Consider the following 20,239-nt stretch of genomic DNA (forward strand, 5'->3'; position numbering starts at 1 on the left):
AGAACTGTTCCTCAGTTCCTTCACCTGCTCTTCCCACAGCAGCATTCTGCAATATTTATGCCAAACTAAAGAAAACTCATTTGTGCATTTGATTTATTGTTGGTACAGTGGAAAAGCTTAACATAGGCACACAACAACCATAGTACATTCATAGATTTTGTGAATTGGACTGTTAGTAGCCTTGAAAATATACCACAGATGCCAAAATACAAAAAGTACAGAGGCCTCTTCTACCAGGAATGGGACGTTTTGACCCAGGAAGCCACAGTGCAAAGCAGCATGGCACAAAAAGCCCACAAGTAAAAACATTCTTGAATCACATGTGAGCTAGGCATAAGAGTCTCCTTTGTCTCATGTCTGAAGCTCACATATTTCACCATACCCCACCCAAGTGGATTTTTTTTTTTAAAAAATCGCATAGAGCACAGATCAGACAAAGAACACCAGATTTCAGTGACTTGGGTTTAGTTCTAGACCTTACCCTTTAGCAAGGCCTTGCCAACCCATGAGTGAGACCATAAACAACAACAAAAATAACTAGCATGCAACTTATTTTTCAACAGATGCATTTACAATCTTTTGGGAAGCTATTTCTAAAAATTGCTGTTTCAGTGGCACTATGATTTTGAACATGAAAGTCTTTTAAGGATAGAGAACATCATCATGTTCTTTGCTCCCCCAAGGACAGAGCTAGAAGAACATCGCACCCTTAAAAGTATTTTCTTGCAGCATCATTAGCCAGAGGATACAGAACACCGTTCCAAGAACACACGTCCTGGATTTGTTTAAAAAAATACACAATACCTGCTAAATAGTTCCTTCCCTCCCAGCTCACTCCTACTTCATACCAGGGAATAGACCCAAACTCCCACCTGACCTCTCCTCTCCCACACAACCCCCCTGTCAAGCAGATGGCAGTACTATCTCAAACACCATCCACACCTCAGTATTTAAAGTCTCACACATTTATTGTTAGCATAAAGTTGCTCAGGAAGTCACATGCCTAGCTCACTGATGGAGATAGCTGGAAAGGAAATCAGCATCCCACTGAGCATTTATAAAAAATATATACCCTGTGTTTCCATCCTCAAAGAGCTGGTTTCCTTGCATTTTATCCAAAGCTCTAGGTCACAAGTTTCATGCCCCCTTGGAGAAGGAGGAAAAAAAAAAGTGGTACTGGAAAAATCTGATCCTGCCAGATATCTTAAAATAGCCTCCCCACCACCACCTTTGAAGGCCTACCAAGGAAAGGGAAATACCAACACAAGTAACTTATCTTACTTTTAATTTATTATTTTTTAATTATTATTATTACTACTCAGAAAGGCTCCAAATGAAACCGCCTTAAGTACAAACTGAGTACGGGAGGTGAAGTTTGCCATATACTTAACAACCTTAGCCTTATGCAGACGCTTTGAAAGCGTAAAAATTCTCGTTTGTTGCACACACGGAAACAGGCCAGTGTTAGTTAGGCAGGTACAACACCACGGGGTTTGCTCTCTGCATCGTTCCAAGCCTCCTCCAGTCCAACTTAAACCCTCTCCCTAGAAAGGCAGGCAAACGCGCAAGAGCCGTGTCTCCCCTAAAAAGAGGGGAGGTTCGTACACAGAGAGGGATAAGTCCACACAAGCCACGCATAACGCGGTAGCTTGGCAGCAGCGCTCTGCAGCAGAAACACCCCGGAATAGGAGCCCGAGGTGACGCCCCGGGGACCCTGGTGGCTGTGGGGCGGCCCGGGCAGCGGGGCTCGCCGCCCACCATCTTGGGCGCGACGCGGGCCTCACCTGCAGCGCCGCGGGGAGCCGCCCGGCGGGCGGCCCAAGGCCAAGGGGAAAGCCGGGCGGGCCCGGATCCGGCCCGGGGGGGCGCTCAGGGCCCTGCGATTCCCGGCGGCACCTCGCCGCGGAAACAACTTCAAGCCGGCTCCCGGAGGAAGCCTGCCTCCTCCCTCCCTCCCGAGCCCCCGCCGCGGCGCCTTGAGCACGCCCGAAATGGCTGCCCGCTGCCGGGAGCGGTGAGCCCCTCGTCCCCAGTCGCGCTCCGAAACGCCACAATTTTAATGGGAAAAGGGGATTAGGGAGAGAGCAGCCGTGCAGCCCGCACGCTGCCCCGGCCGGGGGTCGGGACTCACCCGGGGCAGCAGCCTGCTCGCCAAGTTTCGCGAAGTTGGGAGGAGGGCGAGGCGGCGGCCGGCGAGCTCCAGGGTGCCTCGGCTAGTCCATGGGCACGGTGCGGAGACGCTGGCCGCCACAGCCACCACCGCCACGGGAGCCGCTCGGCGGAGCCGCACCGAGCCGCCCCACTCGCCGCCGGTTCCCGGTGCCGAGGCGGCGCGGAAATGCGCTGCCAGGCCACGCCTGCTCCTCGCACACGCAGCCGCCCTCCACACAAAGGAAGCCGTCCCCGCTGCTTGCGGGCTTGTCGCTGCCCCGAGCTTCCACCGGCCTCCAGGCGGATCCGTGCCCTCTCCCCAGCCGCCGGGGGAGCCCCGATTCAGGCGCCCCCTGCGACAACCGCCGAGGCCGGGCGGGGGCTGCGAGCGACACGGCTCCGCCCCGCCCTAGCGACCACCCCTCAGAGCCCCGCTGGAGGAAGCCCCGTGCTCTCAGCTTGATAATAATAAATATCATTATTTTAGACGATTTTTTAGCCGAGATGGCTGCGGGGCCGCCCTGCGGAAGAGGTTCAGAAAACCGCGAGCTCGGCGGCGGGCCGGGACAGGTCGCTGCAAGGGGCGGCCTCCTTCCACCACCCTCCCCTCAGGCTTTCGTAACCACAGCGAGCGTGAGGCAATTTCGGGGCAGAACCCTAGAAGCACAACCCGAGCGCTACCTAGAAAACCAGAAGCTGAAGGAAAAATAAGCAAATAAAGCTACCCGCAAGAGTGTTTTGAGTCGTCAAGCGTCCCGGGGTTTTTAATCTTTGCTGATGAGGCCCCGGGAAGGCAGGCGTGAGGGGAAGGAGTGGCTGACTCATGGTTTTTAAACCCCTGTGGTGAGCAAGTCAGAGCTCTCACCTGAGGCGGTTGCCACCTGGAAGGTGGGGAAATATCCTGCCTCTTCCATCGGCTGCCTGCCTCCCCAGGCCAGATCTGGCCACCGGTCAGCCGTCCAAACTGATCCTTGTGTGGAGCAGTCCCTGGACATTGCTGTTACCTGATGGTTACCTCAGCTTTTCTTGTCCCCATCTGTGTTTTGCATCTTGGCCTCCCTGGCCTCCCAAATAATGGGAGAAAGGCAGTCCTGGCCTCGTGCATAGATCAAAGGCAGTAAGGACTGCTCTGAAAAAGGGTTTCAGGAAGCAGGCTGCGTGTGTTGGAGGGCATACACTGAATAAAAGCCACAAGGCCCAGAACACAGACAGAAAACCTAGGCTTTCCTCTGGGGTAGCTCTTTGTACCCCAGTTTCTAGCTTAGATCCAAACTCCCACACACTTCTGCTCTGTGCCTTAAGATCTCCTTAGCACAAGGAAAGGTCACCTTTGTTCTCTTCCTCATAGATAGAGCAAAACTATTTTCTTCAGTGCCTCACAAACTATGAAAATACATTGGTGTGCAATAAGGCGAGGCTAAGGGGGGTAGCTCAGCACCAGAGGCACTAGTACAGGCCTTCTCGTATTCTCTACGCTTCATCTGCCTCAGGGCTTGGAGTTCGGGGCTTAATTATTTCCCCAGATCAGCAGCAAGTGCTCCTCACAGAGATGGCAGTAATCTCACCAAGTGTTCAGATAAACACCAAAAGGAAGATTTGAGTGAATAAATTGGGTGAGTTTGGTTCTTCTCATCTGCGCAAGGCCAAGGCCGAGAACCAAAACCATGCTAGAGTTAAAAAGCTGTAGATGCGTAACTCCTGTCACACATACCTGTCTGAAACCTAAGTGCAGGTACACCTCTGGTGGCATCGCCAAGATTCCTTCTCACCCCCTATATGCAACTGCAAAGAAATTCAAAGAAATGTAAATACAGAGGTTTTGATTGTGTCTTCAAAACTTCAAAACAAGAGATTGCATTTGTGAATGTCTTAGGTGCAGGCATTGTGAATGCTGGCTTACGCCAAAGGCATGAAAGACTGAACCCTTCCAGGGCCACAGCCAGGCTCAGCTATCCCCTGTCCCTCAGGCAGATACCATTTCAGGGATCCCATCTGGGACTGGAGAAAGGCATCTTTAATTCTACAGATGAACTTAAAGATTGTTGCATGCTAGTAGCTTCACTATAGTCTCTACTGCTTGCAGGCTTCCCCAAGCTTGCTCAAGGATTTTAGAAATCAAAGTAAAAAGGAATTGACAGATAAAGCTGAAAGAAAATGCTAGAGGAAGAATCACCTGAATGTTAGGGATGATCTAGGTGAAGAAGAGGAACGATGAAGGGTCATTGGATTATCAGGTAATGAAAAGAGGTAGAAGAGATCCTTTCCTCACCTCAGAAGCTATTCCAGTCACCTCGCGGAGCACTGAGCCACATCTCTGGTGACATCCAGAGCCAAGGCAGACGGCTCCAGTGTGCTGCCAGCATAAGAGATGAGAAGACAGAGCGAGCAATAGTAACTGCTAAGGCTCAATGGGGGGGACAGCTTTAGGGTATACAGACTGTGGAATGAGGAAGGGGATCCCTGTCAGTAAAATAAGAATCTCCTGCAATTGAAAACAGTCTTGCAAACTGGTCAGTACTAGCAAATTGGAAGAATTTTAAAAGGCAGTCACTTCAGCAGAAGAGAGTGTAATAGCACTGCAGGAATGAAAATGAAAAATCTGATTTTTTACTGAACTCGTGCAGGCTCATGTTCATGCATAATTTGTCATTGCAGTTTCCTCTGGCCACTACAAACATTTCCTGAACTTAATGAATGATGCATTATGAGGAGTAGCTGGTGGAAAATGACAAGACTGGAGCTATTCAGCAATTCCGTACGTATTCCATTGTATATGATCAGCTTTTTCATTACCATCAAGCACAATTTTTCAGTGGAAGAAGTTTCTATTTATGCAGGAAGGTTTCTCGGAATCAGAGTTAAATTTGGAATTTGTGTGTGGTTTTGATAATTACGAGGTTAAGAGAGAGGGGGCTGTGGGGAAAAAAAAACACAGAATCATAGAATATCCCGAGTTGCAAGGGACCCAAAAGGATCATCGAGTCCAACTCCTGGCACCACACAGCTACTGGGAGACTGTAAACAGCTTCAGATACTAAGAAATCGATAGCTGAACCTAAAAGAGGAAGTCGAAATAACCTGGGAAAAACCTTTATAAAATTTACGAGATCCTTTAGAAAAAGGAAAAATTTGCACGGAGTTATTCAGATATCAAATAAAATCAGAGTGGTTTAGACTGAACCGGTGATTTAACTTCATCCGTCATTTCTCCACAGCGTTCTCCATCTTCCCGGCGCCCTCTGCTGCTACCAAGTGGTTATCGCACCTGTCTACTCCAGCTCCTTCAAGTAAGAAGCCACTCACTCACTGGCAGCATGTGAAGTTAATACTGCTGAAGCATAAAACATTGGTGAGGATTACAGTGAGTCTGCTAATAATTTATTCTCTCCACATTCATTTAGAAACATTTATATGCCGCAAATTCCACCATTCATCACAGTATAGCTTTCCTTTAACATTTTTAAAAGGTTAAAGGTCCACACAAGTGAAAAGATTGCAAGAATAGATGTCTTTTCTAACAGCTTTCTTCTAGCCTAATGGGGACCTATAGTGTCCAGTTTCTGGCGTCTTTGTTATGCAAATCTTTTACTGCAGAAAAAAATCGGGTTTACTGCTGACCTTCGTTTTGGCTAGGGAAGCAGTGACATCCAGTGGCTTAGGGATAAAAAGAGCTTTTCTCATTCTTTTATTTCTGTCAAAGTGCATCACAGGAAACACATCAGAAAATGGCAGGGATCCCTTGGCATTCCCTTCTCGTTGTGGATATTTGCACATGACACCAATTCCAGGCAGTTTGACAGCCGTGGGAATGGATAGCCCACACAGGGAAACAAATATGCAGAACAGGAAACAAATAGAAAACACCCTCTGAGACAGACCATCATTCTCACGAATTTAAAAGGACACTGCAGACAGGAAACATAATTGGCATTTTAAAAAGTTCAAGTAAAATGCACCTTCCTATATTAGACCTACCCCCCAGCTTACAGCATTTTCCTTCTCGTAATGTTTTTCTTCTAATATAGTTTCTGTCCTGAACAAAAAGATGAATGGCAGGCTTTCAAAGAAATGAACAAGGGGAAGGTGACTGAAGAAAAATGACTATATGGGAGTTTTGTTGCTCGTGCCCAGGATAAACAATTTTTCAATTAGTGTTTCCACCATTAAGAGTTTCCAGTAACCAACTAGGTATTCAACCTAGATGGTATATTTGATGCACTGACAAGTGACTTATTTTGTTAAATTAAGAAAAAATCAAAACATTATATATGTATAGGGAACTGAGCCAGCAGAGGTAGCTGTTGGCACAACAAAATCAACAACCATTAAAAATATTTTTTAGTGAACACTATACATTTAAAGAAGAAAATGTTTTCTTAAACGAGATATTCAGACCTTGCAGAGTCTCCATCGCTGGAAATACAGATAAAACTTACCTGTTCCTCTTTTATTATTTTGCTTTTTTATTTCTTTGAGACTGCCCATTTCAAACCCCTATTAACAGCTCCTAGGCACCACATATTTTCCATCCTCTCCACGTGTATTCTGTCAACACAAAGTTCAGAAAGGATGAGGCAACTCGAAGTAATCCCAAGGTTGGCTTAAATACATATATATATATACAGTTTATCAAGTAATTATTCTTCTGAACATTTTCAAATATCATTTAGACCTTTTGCAGCTCCAAATTTGAGTTGATCTCCAAAAGATGGGGTTAGAGAACTTTGAAATGTGGGTAAATTTACATAACTTTCAAATCAGTACACTGTCCCTTTAGCTGTTTACATGAGCTGTCACTGTGAACAGTGGCAAAAGGCACTCTCCCAGATCTGGAGGTCTCGTGTGGTTACTGTACACATGCCTTTGCTGAAGCTGACAGACCACAGAGAACTTGCAGTCTCTGCAAGTATTTTAATAATAATCCTCAAAAAGACTCCATGGGTCTTCCCAAAAACATTTCTATGCTAAGTTGTACATTTCATCATGTTGTAGCATCAGTGATGTATTATGCTTAACAGCCACTGTACTTCAACTAAACAGTCTAAATGCTGGACATAATGGCTTCCTAACTCTATTTCCAGGATCACAAAACACTGGCCCTTTTGGTAGGATAACAGCAGGGCTGCAACCCCATGGCATCCTTCTCAGCGTGATCAAGGGCCTTGTGGAGTCAGAGTGGGTGGAATTCAATTGCACATCCACAAAATCATAAGTAGATGCTCTTTAAGTTTAGCAAGTTCTAAAGGCACTTCACTTTATCTTACATTTCTTGGAATTTATCTGGCTTTCAGCCCATAGTCCAAGGACTGTTTACGTATTTCAAATTTCATGTTTATGTGAAATGCATAAACAGCCCTTGGAACAAGGCCTGAAATCCAGATCTCTGAGATCAGTACCTTTTTGCCTGTATTTGTGCAAGCTCTGTCCCCTGCAAATGGCAAAGCCTTACAGGTCCCACTGCAAAAAACAAAAGTCAGAACAGGAGTTGTGATCTAGAAGTCTCCTTCTACTACAAGTAAAATCTTTCTTAGTAGTAACATTGTGCATCTCTAAGCAGTAGTTCCTAGCCTTTCTAGCATCTCTTCTGTGTCTCCTACCCCTTGCACACCAAAGTAACAATATGTATACTGAAAACAAGTGTCAAACAAGCACTCATGTTATGGGTACTCCTTTTCAGTGATAAAAAAACAGGGCAAAAAGCCCTCAGACAATTCTTCATTTCTTGAAGCAAATTCTTGGCAGTTTTCTGGCTGCTCTGGATCCCATTCAGAGGAGCTTACCTCCAACTTCATCATTTTGTACCTCACTCTTTTTGACACCATCATAAGCAACAGCTACCTAAAACCTAAAAACTAGGACCATGCTTTTGGCTTTTACACCAAAGATGTGAGAGCATAGTTGATTTAGATTTCTCGAAAAAAGAGAAAATCAAAAATCAAAACCTCACAAGATGGACTCTAGTCCCATCTTTTAGCCTTTTGAACACCTTCCTCTACCCAAACATTAAATGAAAAAGGAATGACTACAAGGGGGTTAGGAATCTGAATTTTACTATACTGCTGTTATTATAATGCTGTACTTCCCTAACAGGGAAAATTGTCTTGGTATTTGCTCCTGCATACTAGTAATGTGTTATTATTTACATAGAAAAACGTTCTTTACCAATATCAGATACCTTTATACAACACCAGGGCACTTTTTTACTTAAGTAGCTAAACCAAGTAAATCAGCATACTTGAGAATATGTGCATTAGCATTTAGCTGAATTTTCTGAAACAAAGGTTGGAAGAGATAGACGAGTGATGTTAACCCTGCAAGGAGGCTGGATGGAGTTATCCTTGTTTGCTGCCAGGGCTCATTAGCTCTAGTTCACCACTGATCTTAGGGGCATAATTACCCAGGCAGCTCAGAACATGGTCAGAGACAATACATGGTTCTCTGCCCCATCTATGAATCCTAGGAGAGCATTTATTAAGTCCGTATCATGCAGTGAATTTGCTAAGCAATCAGCAAAATAGACTTTGCTGCCCTCTACCCTGCAAACTCCTGCTTCTTCCTCCTCTAAAAACAGTCCACCACAAATTTCAGCTGATAGTAAGCATACATGTCCAATTTGCATTTAGTTTTCAAATAAAACTTGAACATACAAATCACTCAAAATCCTTGCTGCTAAGTGCTGTTTCAGGCAATACCAAACAACAGACAACAAAGAGCATAAATATTTGCAGTTAAAATTAGGTCTGTCTGGACAGAAATATTTAAAAGTCAGGATTTCATTAATAATGATGAAATTTCAAAACTTGTGTAACTGATTTAACACAGACCAATGCCAGTCCTCAGTGTTTGTGAAGTTCTAGTTTTTGCCTTCTAGGTTTCATATAGCCAGTATTACTATCCCCCAGGCAACAGCACAAAGCTGCATCAGGGAACGTTCAGGCTAGATGTTAGGAAAAGGTTCTTCACTCAGAGGGGTGTCAGGCACTGGAACAGGCTCCCCAGGGCAGTGGTCATGGCACTGAGCCTGCTTTTGGACAGCGCTCTCAGACACATGGTCTGTGTGGAGCCAGGAGTTGGCCTCAATGATCGTTGTGGGTCCCTTCCAACTTGGGATAAGTCTATGATTCTAGTCTCCTAGAAACACAGACATGGTTAAATGTAAATGAAAAACAAAAACAAAAAACAAAGTGAAGACATTTCATCTACATAAAATTTTATTATCATTCAAACTCTGCATATACGCCATTTCTCCAGCCTTAGCAAAGCTCCCCTAGGTAGACAGGCTTTCAGTCAACTGTCTCTGACTGAAAACATCTAGGCTACGTCAGATTTTAGACCCAGCCTTTCATTAATACAGTCAGACACAAAAGGCCAGCTGAAACCCTGACCACCTGAAAGGCTGCAAAGCAACAACAACAAGGAAGGTTTTCATCAATTATTACATTTGAATAGAGAATCTTTCCTCTGTGCTGATCACTAAATAGTTAACAGGCGATTGAACTGCACATTCAAGAAACAGATGCATTCTACATTTCAAGCTGTGATCAGAAAAACGTGCAACTATTTTTCTGCTTCTGAAGCTTGTGGTTTTATCTTCTCAGCAGCTTCAAGGACAGATGGAAGGCTGACTTTGTCACCAAATTCTTTCTCACGATGTTCCAGTAGAACACCCTAGTCAAAGACAAAAAAGAGAAATTCATACACTAATCCTGGTCTCTCCACAGGAGATCAACTGACCAGCAACTGAATAATGACAGAAAATAAACCTCTGGGCTCCCAGGAGGCATGAAAGCCTCCTAGATGGTTTGCAGTACCTGTCTTCCTGCCCCAATCACATATACACCTCCCAGGGTGAATCCTTCGCCTTCCAGGTTACCGCTATAGCCATTTTTCCAAGCACGGAAGAAATTTTGCCAGACTCCAAAGCGGAAGAGGCCCGACATCATCATTTTTCTCCTTCGTGGACCATAGAAGCTTCTCTGCAATGAGAAAAAGATCTCAAAGTGAAAAGGACTTTTCCTCCCAAATGAAAATCGGGATAACAGACAACCCGGTATCCAAGAAGGGCTGTAACACAGAAAAGATGAAAAGGCAGAACTCAAAAGCTATTTCACCTGAACTAATCTCTTTAACACATGAATGCTTGTGTCCAGACATCCAATCACTGTTACTGCCACCCTTCATGAGTTGCTTTTTTTCAAATGATCCACAGCTATTTAAGCACCACAGACATCTACATCTACATTGCTGAGAACAAGGGTGCTTTGTGATAAACATCTTTTTTCTTATTTCTGAAGTGTAGCAATATAAGTGTTGGTCAAGAGGTAACAGTGGTGCCAAGTCATGAAACTTTAACAGCCATCTGCTTAGTTTGCCTTTTTTTAAAATTGTTTCCTTCAAACAGGCACAATGGGGAAGGAAAGCAAATATACCTTTTAGTTGATTTTGAATATTAGGTATTCTTTTTTCTTCAAAAGCCAAGTGATTTTTAAATGGGTCTTTTGAGTTAAAGAGTAAGAAGATCCCTGGTTTTGTAGGACAGACTGGCAATACAGCACCTGTCTATGTACTGGGACAAGCCGCATACCACAATGTTGAATTACTTGCATCTTTCACCTTCAGACCTTGAGTCATACATTATAAACATCAACAAGTTACACAGCCAGTGGAAGAAAGTAATAAATATTAATAGGCTATATTGTTTATCTGTTAAAGGGGAGAAATAATCCTGCAAAAACATTATCAGTGCATAGCTACAGAGCGGTTTGTAAGCTGAGCAGGTTATATATAGAAAAGCAGAGCTAATTAACTTCTTAAACTACAATGCTACTAAATGCTTTTTCATTAAGAACACGTTCTATCTATATCATACAAGCTCTTCAAAGAGGACATCCGTAAGGTTGTTTTTAAGCAACGTCCCCTGTCCCCCGCCAAAAACCAACGCACTGACTTCATTATACCTTTTCATCCAGAAAGATTTCTCCTTTGAAATAATGCTGAAAATCCTCCACTTCAGTCCCTATCTTCTCTTTCACAACTGCATAGAGAGGGACACCCAGCTTGGACAGCTGAGGTTTCAGAGAGGAAAGCTCAGAAGCCTCCTAAAAAAAAAAAAAGGAACAAACATTTCAGGAAGTTAGTTAGAAGTTGGAAGCTAGAAAGCTTCACCTTGAATTCCAGAGCATCAGAAACACATACATTCTAGCTTGAAGTGCAAAACAAAAACAGACCTATGAATCAGACATTTAAGCTAGCTCTACTGCTAGGCAAGTCTTTATTGTGCTTACTGGAATTTTCTTCCCTAGGCAGAGAAAGAGACTTTTGGATCGTTCACTGGATAAAATATTAAAATCCTGGACAATACAGTTTTAATTCAAAGTATAGATTGCCTTGCTTGTGCCGGGGCTTCAACTATTTTTAAGTATTTACAGAACAGTGAAGAGATACTACCTGCATATCACTTAACTTTCCCAGGCCAGAGTTTCACATCCTTTCACACCAAAGCAGGGAAACACATCATTATGAGCCTTTATGCAAAGCACTTGAGGGCTCCATGCAGAAGTATAATAAGCAAGTCTAGAGTTAAGTAGTGGAGTGAAAATGCACTCTCTGTCCTAGATCCCCCTGTGAAAACGATCAGGTCATTTCTTCATATACCTTCAGTATCTCAGAAGCAATAGCACTTTTTGTAGTGTGTAAGCACATAACGGTGTCAGCAGTCATCTGCTGACTTTTTTGTTCTGAAGGAACCCCAGCTCTCAGTTTGAACAGCAGCCTCCAAGGTTTCTCCAATGGAGGAAGGTCGTTTTTTTATTGCACAAAACTCCCAGAAAGAACTCCACACAACAACAAAAAAGACCATTTACATCAACACCCTCAGCCAACTAATGAAATGCCTTAACTCAAAGGTTTGTAGGATATCTAGAACTTACAAGTACCAAGGAACACACAGATAGGGGTTAACAGAGAAGACAAAAGACATTAGAGAAAGACACCAGTACGTAAAAGGGTAGGCAGAACATTCCAGTTCACTACTCTTGATCTTTTTCAGAGGAAATGAGGAAGGATGAATCAGCATCACAAGCAAACAGTGAATAGTAAAGTGTGAGACTTAAAGGATCATAGCTTAGGCTTGTTAGAACTTTCCCCTCTTTTCTGATCTTAAAGACTTGCTAATTATTTTCTGTTTTCCTCAAACAAAATGCTTTATGATCCTCCTAGAAGGGAGGTTAATAGCAATTTTATCTGGATTTATACAGTTCAAAATTCTCACAATAAACAAAACAAAAATCTGTATTGTGACATAAGTGTACATGTCTGAAAAAATGATGTTCCAGGCTAGGGAAGTAGGGCTCCCTGTAGGATCAGAAATCACCATCTCTAGCGAGATAAAGATACCATGAAACCCTGATTATCCTTTTGTGTTTTGGAGAAAGGCATTTCAGCAATTTAGTGTGGGGGGCAGCGGGGGATGTGTCTCCTTCATTTACAGGGAAGGAAGAGAGCAAAAACAAAGTAAAGACATAGTTAAGTTTTAAAATGATACAGCAACAGGAAGCAAAACAGCCTCTTTTTGTGGGCAAATTACAGCATATAACAGCTGTATAGTTACTGTCCTTATTGTGGAGCTGCGACCATTCCATCCAGTCCATGAAACTGTTTTTCTTGCATTTGTTAAAAACAGACAAGCGCACCCTGGCAGAATACTTCCTCCCTCCATCAGGGCAAGGACAAGTTATAAGATCAATTTCCATTTTGTTTTGTCTCTCTCCTAGTTCAGCTATGGCTCTTCTGCTACTTTAGACTGCTTGAGTTGCATTTCACCTACAATATTTAGCAAGCCCATGGAACTTCTGCAACGGCTGAAGCGCTGGATCACTACATGGCTGGATCCAGACTATGAGTAGTAGAGCTACTGTACTGTTGAACATATGCTATTGTAATAATAAAAAAGCAATCTGATGATTTAGGATAGAGATGATAAAGATAAATGACTCCCTATTTAAGTCTACAGCCCTCAGAATTTCTCAAAGGTACAAAGAAATAATTTCAGTAGGATTTGTGACATTACTTTGCAGTGGATTAATGGAAACGTCCTCACCACTGGTACCAGCTCAGTGATCGATAAAGTAGTATGGCCATTTTTCAAACCCATCTCTGTGTCCAGGGACATACACGTACCTTCTTGGTGCAGTCAACAAGGGCAAAGTTCGACATCCTTTCCAAAGCGTAAGATAGTGGGAAACAACTGTAGTTTGTCTCTTGCAAAAAAATAAAAACCTACAGCCTCCAGATGAACAGATATGGCAAGTCACCTGTATTGAACTATTCTAGCAGCTCAAAAGCAGTGACAATGGGGAAAGAAGTAGTTTACATACTATGGAGAAACCTTGATAAATAAACAAGGACAACTTTCTCAGGAGAAAGGCAAGAGTGAACTCACAAAATGATTTGAGTATACAGCAATCCAAAGTAACTTTAGTTTAGAGAATTTAAAATCTTTTTCAAACATTTTCACCTTTAAAATACAAAACAATTATTTGTCATAATTAGCTGAGCAGTACAGTGACTGCCTCTGTTAAGAGTTCGAAGTTTTGAACCAAAAGTAAGAAATAGAAAATTAAAATTTCTCCCTTCCTATTTTTTTCCTGCATGAAAAAAAAATCAGTTCTTTAAAATGGTCTCTTTACTACAACTTAGGAAGTTAGCTTTAAAAATAAAAACCAACCATTAATGAATTCCCATCTGACTCTATCCAAAAGTCACAGAGACAGGCACCCAGCACATTTTCTTCCTGCCTACACTACACCTGTTCAGAGAACAGAGTACTTTAATCTCTAACCTTTCGTAAGTCCTACACATACTTAAGTGGTTATTACTGATGGGAGCAGATCCTTTAATTAAGCGGTTACAATATAAATTACCCCATTTTATGGAGTAGTGAGTAACAACATAATAGCTATTTTCCCCCATAGCTATGAGAAAAATAATGGCCAAGGCGCAAGTTATGGCTGTTTCCAGGCACATTTTACATTCAAATTGCATTTCAAGTGTCGCCTCTCACCTCCAGCCAAGATGCCTAATGCCAACTTAAGGATCTCAATCTTGTTTCTCAACCCACCTTGTTATGAACCAGTACCAGTTTGCATACAGAGTCTGTGACGAAACATGGAGTTTCTGCAACAGACTTCTGCAAACAGTCTCTTTCAGACTCCTTACCTTCCTGCCTCCCCTTCAGCACCCAGAACAGTGAGGGACTCCCCTTTATATGCCCTCTTTTTTTTTTTTTCCCTGATGAGCTTTATCTGATGAATTTCTTCCAGTCCTATCTTTGTCTGTTTTTGACTAGAGATTACCTGGCTCACAGGATTTATTTTGGGGATATGGAATATGACTATCTCATAAGACTCATTACTAACTGTATTTTGGGTAGTCTCCACTTCTAATTACTGTGGGCTAGATCCCTGGCAGATGTAAAAACATCAGGCACCAGTTGCCGTCAAAAGGAAAATACTCAGGACCTAGACTACACAAACTTGCTGCAAAGAAAACTGAAACTAAGTATGCTGTTAGCTGGTGACCGTTTGTGCTAGAAAACAAGAAACTTTCAGAAACTCCAGATGTATCTGATGACTGTCCCATTCATCCCCTCCCTTTATTTAAGGGAAATATATGCAAGTAGAGCTTAATTGCTCTTAATTGATCCCCAAACCCAACAAGTACCTCTCTGCACAAAAATCATCCAGGTCTTCGCACAGCCATGATCACTGCACCGTTCTTCTTCCATAGTTCTCCTGCTTTGAAAGTTCTTTGTTCTGTTTATACAGGAGAAATAGCATCAGCAATAATTATCAACCACTCTTATTTATAATGATTAATGCTTTGAAGACTAACATAAAGCACTGCAGAGAATTCCACATTCAAATACAGTTATATTACAGAAATTTTCTATGTGCCTAACAGAATATTACATGCTTTATTGATTTTTTTGGTGTGTGTCATGGTTCACCAACTGAATTACAATTTAAAATAGACCTTTCAGATAGACAATTTAAAATAGACCTTTCAATTGTAGCTGGTTTTCTTTCACCAGAATCATCTACTAGCGAGGATACCCAACTACTTCCTGTAACTAGGAAAGACTAAGAAAAACTGTCTAGATTCCTAATGTGACCTGTGTGAAATCTTCTATCCCCTACAGAAAACCTCCAGTTAGGGAACATTAATCCTTCTAAACATACTTCACTCTTCTTCAGTGCTTCCAGCCCAAGCCTTACAGAGGGGTTCTTATATAAGCCCACTTATCAAAGAATGAGGGCTCAAACATCCAGAGTCTTACCTGATCCCAAAGTTTTTAGCTCAATCTCCTCCAAAAACTCCAACGTAGCCTTTTCTGGCTTGGACAAAAATAAGTCTGTGTTAGCAAGGACAATCCCTGTTACAGCTGCACCAATGGCTCCAAGACCAACAGACCACAAGCCCATGGTGAAGATTCCAAAGTCAGGTAGAAAGGACATCTCTGGAACAGGAAACAAGAAAGCAGCTCTAACACTGAACACTGATGATGCCATACAAGGAGGAAATGGATTAAAACAACAACTAAAAACTCACATGGATATTTTGGGGTTGACTGAAGATGATCTGTATGTCTATTAGTGTCCTGACCTGGGTTTCAGGTTTCATCACAGTTCTGCTCCTGGCCCACATCAAAAACATCAGAAGGTAATCTTACCTTTTTCTGGTACCAGATTGGCAAGAACATTAGTGATTGAAGTCCTCAAAATACAATGGGGAGGAATGGGACAGAAGCATATGTGGGTAATACAGAACCTTTAATAAGATGGTCTCTATGTTAGCCAGTACCTTCAATTATTACAGTAGGACAGTGGTTTCTTTTTTTTAAAAAGTGTTTGTAAACTTATTTTTTCCTATTTTAAACAGTGCATTTTACAAACGTACCACAGAAGACTTTAAAAAACCTCTGTGCAGCTCAGCATAATTGGTAATCTTTCCTGTTCCCTACAGTTACACACTACAACCAAAGCAGGCACAGGGCCAAAATTAGAGCTCAGAAGGTGTCCCTGCACACAAAAACATGTAGACTTGCAACCTTTTTATTAGGCACAGCGATCCAACATTACAGACACGTTCTGGACAGCACCTTTTATATGCAGACCAACTTCCCGCTCTTTCTAAAGCGGATCGTGTAGAAATCTCATCAGGAACAAACAAGTTAAACTCACACCCATCAGTCAGAACGGATAACTTTGCAAGAGAAGCCATTACATGTGCTGGCTCGTGATTTAAAAGCACAAATGCTGCTTGTTATTACCAGTGATTGGTTTGGTAGCTTTTTTTTTTTTTAAAAAAAAACAAAACGAGCAGCCATGCTTCTCACAAAAGCCTTCGAAACTCAGTCCTGACCCTTGCACAAGTTTCACAAGCCTGGAGAGGGCTGACAGCCACCTTCCAGTGAGGCAGTATCAGTTCTGCGGTGCAGGAACGCAAGCTTAGTCCTGCCTAGGGGTCAAAATTCAAGATCCAACTGCGAGCAATAAGTGGTACAAATGTCACTGAATTTTGGCAGTATAAGAAGTCACTGCCTGTCCACATCACAGCAGTTATGTGTTATAAAGGGCTGCAGATTTATTTCCTAAGTCACCCAACTTCAGTATTGCACAAATATTTTCCAGAGCCATCTGCAAAACCCCATTCCTTGATATACTGCTTTGCTGAGCATTACTGCCTGTATATATAGTTCTGTTCAGAAGAGATTTTCTTCCCCATAAATACAGGAAAAATATCACTGTTTTGAATTGCGACTAGCAATAGACTAGAGACACGCATCATCTTTATCCCCACAGCTACCTTTTGTGTCAGAGACACATTGCCCAGAATTTTCCAGGAAAAAATCTCCTTAAAGACTATTTCCATCCTTAAAGCTAGTTCCAGAATAATACTGATGATCAAATGCAACCAACTACCAATCTGCAGAAATCGTTAGAAACACTGAATAAAGTTTTATTTTGTTTTGCTTCTAACACCATACTTGGTGCCAAGGAAGACCTTATCGCAGTATCTAGAAACGTGAGCAATCCAAGATCCTGAGCAGGAAACAAGGGCAGTTTACACAAACATACTGCAGATAAGAGAACTTATTCTACCCAATTTCACCGCTTATTTCTAACACAGGGAACCCTTCCTTGTCCTTAGCTCCTTTGCCTACATAAGTTTTTCAGGCATAAAGTCATACTGTAACAACAACGTGTTGATATCTGCCTGTAACTCGTATCAGAGACCATTCTGACCCCAGCCTTTGGAATGACCAAAATGGAAAGTGTGCTGCTGTAATGCACCAGAATCCTTGCATTAAAACTTAAAATCTCCTTGGCATACCCAAAAGGCTAGAGCCCTGTTCTCTCCCAGCATTGGTTGTCCAACTATTCCTTCCAAACTTCTCTGACCAAGACCTGTTTTTCCTCTTCATTCTTAGATACGAGAAGAGAGGGCAATAAATACCAAGCACTATTGCCATGCACGTTTCATTTGTATACTAAAATGCTGCCAAGTTGTTGGCAATTGACAAACGAGCAACTTCTCACACAGCTTTTCATTTCCGTTAGCGTTATTGTCATTGTTAGCATTATTAGCATTGCTGAAAGCCAGCTCCACTATTATTTTACATCCACTCAGTTGTAGCCGCGGTAAAGAGACTGTTAATCTTAGCTCATCTCTTCAGTCTAATTGGGCACAGCTCAATGACAAAAGAAAATGTACTAAATGCGCCAATCTTTTGCTATTTCACTAAACAGGGACACGGGAGAAGCGGCTCTACAGGGATACCGAAATCCCCCCCTGCCAAGCAAGCACCACAGTGAGCCGCTCTGAACAATCCACACGGGAAAGAGCAGCAGGGGTTATTAGAAACCCGCTGCCCAGGCAGCTGGAGCCCCGACACATCCCTTGCACCGCTCTGCAAGCGAGGAGCCCACAGCACCACCAGCAGGGCGGGGCCAGCCACCAGCTTCCCCCCTCCTGGGGTGCAGCTTCCGAAGCAGCAGGTAACCCCAATTCCCCACCATCCCTCCGGCCCGACCACCACCCGGCGGGAGGGCAGGACGGGGCTCCCCAGGACCCCCCCAAGCCCCCCGTGTGCGCACTCACCCGGGGAGCCTCCGCGGCGGCCGGGGGGAGCTGGGGGCGCTCCGCCGCCGCAGCCGCCGCCACCCGCAGCACTGAGCGCCGCAGTCGCCCGGCGGCGGGTAGGAAAGAGCAGAGCTGCCCAATCCGCTGCCAGATCGCTTGGAGAGAGCTCAACCGGCCCCCCCCCCCCTTTTTTTTTTTAAACTGAACCCATGCTTACCCTCTTCATAGGGAGGGTGGGTGTAAGGAACAGGAGGGAGTGCAAGCTTTCTTGAGGCTGAGAACGCCGTGCTAAGCTCTAAATTCTGAAGTGGGGGTTTTGTTTGTTTGGATTTTTTTTTCCTGTAGAACCATGCATTTTTACAATAAATATTTTGCTTATATTTCAGTCCATTCTACTTCAACACTCCCCAACCCTCCAGCACACCCAAACAACACAAACTGCTCTAGAAACAATTAAACCATCACACTGTTGGAAACAAGCTTCAATAGAGAGGCTATACTGGTGAATTAACTCGGTGTTAATGTAGTTTACCAGCACGTTACCAGCTTTCACGGTAACATCCCTTCACTGAAGAGCATTATTTTCTCTGCAACTATCAGACCAGCACACTCTCAACTCTGCTAACTTCTCCAGGTCTCAAAACCTCCAGAAGTGGATGCGCACTTCTCTTTACAGAGATGAGAGACTAAAGAGGGGGGGAAAAAGGGGAAAAACATCTTTTTGTGTGTTTTTGTGGTGGCCACAAGAGATCTCCAAGATAACAGTGACTTGTTTTCTGGTCTGTCAGTACTCAGCTAACCAAAATTTAAACAAGCTAAGTCTTAATCCTGCTCTAAGTGCCAGTTGATGGTCTTCACTTGTGTCAAGACAACCAATTAAAACATGGCTCTCTAGATGCCTCATTTCCCTCCCACCCACAACTAGAGAAAAAAATGTCATTAAGAAGATAGCTATCCTTAAACATTTATTTTAGCAGTGTAAACAGGACCCATTGCAGCTGTGACAAAAAATACTGGAAAGTCCGTGTATTCGAGTTGTCAGTAAAAGTCATGGTAGCACAGACTATCTTGCATACTTTTCTTAAGAATACAGCTGAGCAGAAGTGGAAACATTCAACCAGCACCGTCACAAGCCAGACCGCACTAGTACATAGCCCCTAGCCTAATGTCTTTCACCAGTTGTTTTTGGCCACTGCTTTTTCATCCCTTCTCTTCCCTCCCATCTTGAGCCTAAAAATCTTTCAGAGCTTTGTCACAACTTGCATATCTCAAACACAAATTGAGCTGATGATTTTTTATGAAACATTCTCCCCACAAATGAGTCATCAGGTTGCAAATATCTTTGTAATTAACTCCTTTTAAAGAAAATTTACAATTCACAATAACCCGGTGACATGCTCATCGGAATTTGATGAGCTTTTAAATACCCTTAAGGATTGCAAAATAGAGCAACCTATCTCACTTCAAAATCAGCTCTGCTTTACCCAGGGATTGGACTAGAGAACCTCCAGAGGTCCCTGCCAACCTACATCAGTCACCCTTTAAGCACCAAAATCAATGAACAAAGCAACCTCCTAACATTTTTGAAGGCAAGGATGTTTTTTTTTTTTTTCCCCCAACTTTCCCCTCTCCTTCCTTTCTTTTCTTTCTGTCATTGTAAAGATCCTGCAAGAAATCATTCCTTGTGTCAACAGCAGCTGTCACCTTTTCAGGCTTCTTCCCAACCTGCCCATTTCATTACTGATCTCAGCACAACATTGCACTGGGTCCCAGCTGAAGAAAAAATCACTGTGTCAAGCAAGCAAACCATACTTCTTCGAGAGGAAGTTGTTAGACCATATAACCTGCCCCATTCTGAGAACATTTTAAAGAAATCCAACATCTCAACTACACTTTCCTTCTGAGCAAGGGAGAGCTCTCATGCTCTTTCGAAATCTTCCATCTT

At 43.1% G+C, this 20,239-nt stretch overlaps 2 protein-coding genes and 1 long non-coding RNA gene across 6 annotated transcripts in view; 1 reads left to right on the forward strand and 2 right to left on the reverse strand.

Annotated features, from left to right (window-relative positions):
* Window positions 1-2,271, reverse strand: part of TSPAN14 (tetraspanin 14) — a 39,454-nt gene extending 37,183 nt beyond the window's left edge. For 3 of the 4 annotated variants that reach the window (XM_048074933.2, XM_048074936.2, XM_048074935.2), the window contains exon 1: window positions 2,132-2,271. The gene's annotated coding sequence lies outside the window, so the exon portion shown is untranslated. The remainder of the gene's footprint in view (window positions 1-2,131) is intronic. The other variant, XM_048074934.2, reaches the window with a different exon arrangement.
* Window positions 1,836-18,339, forward strand: LOC136791207 (uncharacterized). The gene is made up of 4 exons (XR_010832675.1): window positions 1,836-2,014; window positions 4,807-4,906; window positions 5,367-5,500; window positions 17,961-18,339. It is a non-coding gene; the product is annotated as an uncharacterized lncRNA (long non-coding RNA).
* Window positions 9,341-18,446, reverse strand: PRXL2A (peroxiredoxin like 2A). The gene is made up of 6 exons (XM_013175234.3): window positions 18,313-18,446; window positions 15,488-15,667; window positions 14,872-14,963; window positions 11,109-11,249; window positions 9,963-10,127; window positions 9,341-9,819 (listed from the first exon to the last, which is right to left on the reverse strand). Exons 2-6 carry the CDS (start codon window positions 15,663-15,665, stop codon window positions 9,709-9,711), a joined length of 687 nt encoding a protein of 228 aa, XP_013030688.1. The 5' UTR covers window positions 15,666-15,667; window positions 18,313-18,446; the 3' UTR covers window positions 9,341-9,708.
* Between the last annotated feature and the right edge of the window lie 1,793 nt (window positions 18,447-20,239).

This window comes from Anser cygnoides, chromosome 7 (assembly GCF_040182565.1).
Source record: "Anser cygnoides isolate HZ-2024a breed goose chromosome 7, Taihu_goose_T2T_genome, whole genome shotgun sequence".
NCBI classification, from domain to species: Eukaryota; Metazoa; Chordata; class Aves; order Anseriformes; family Anatidae; genus Anser; species Anser cygnoides.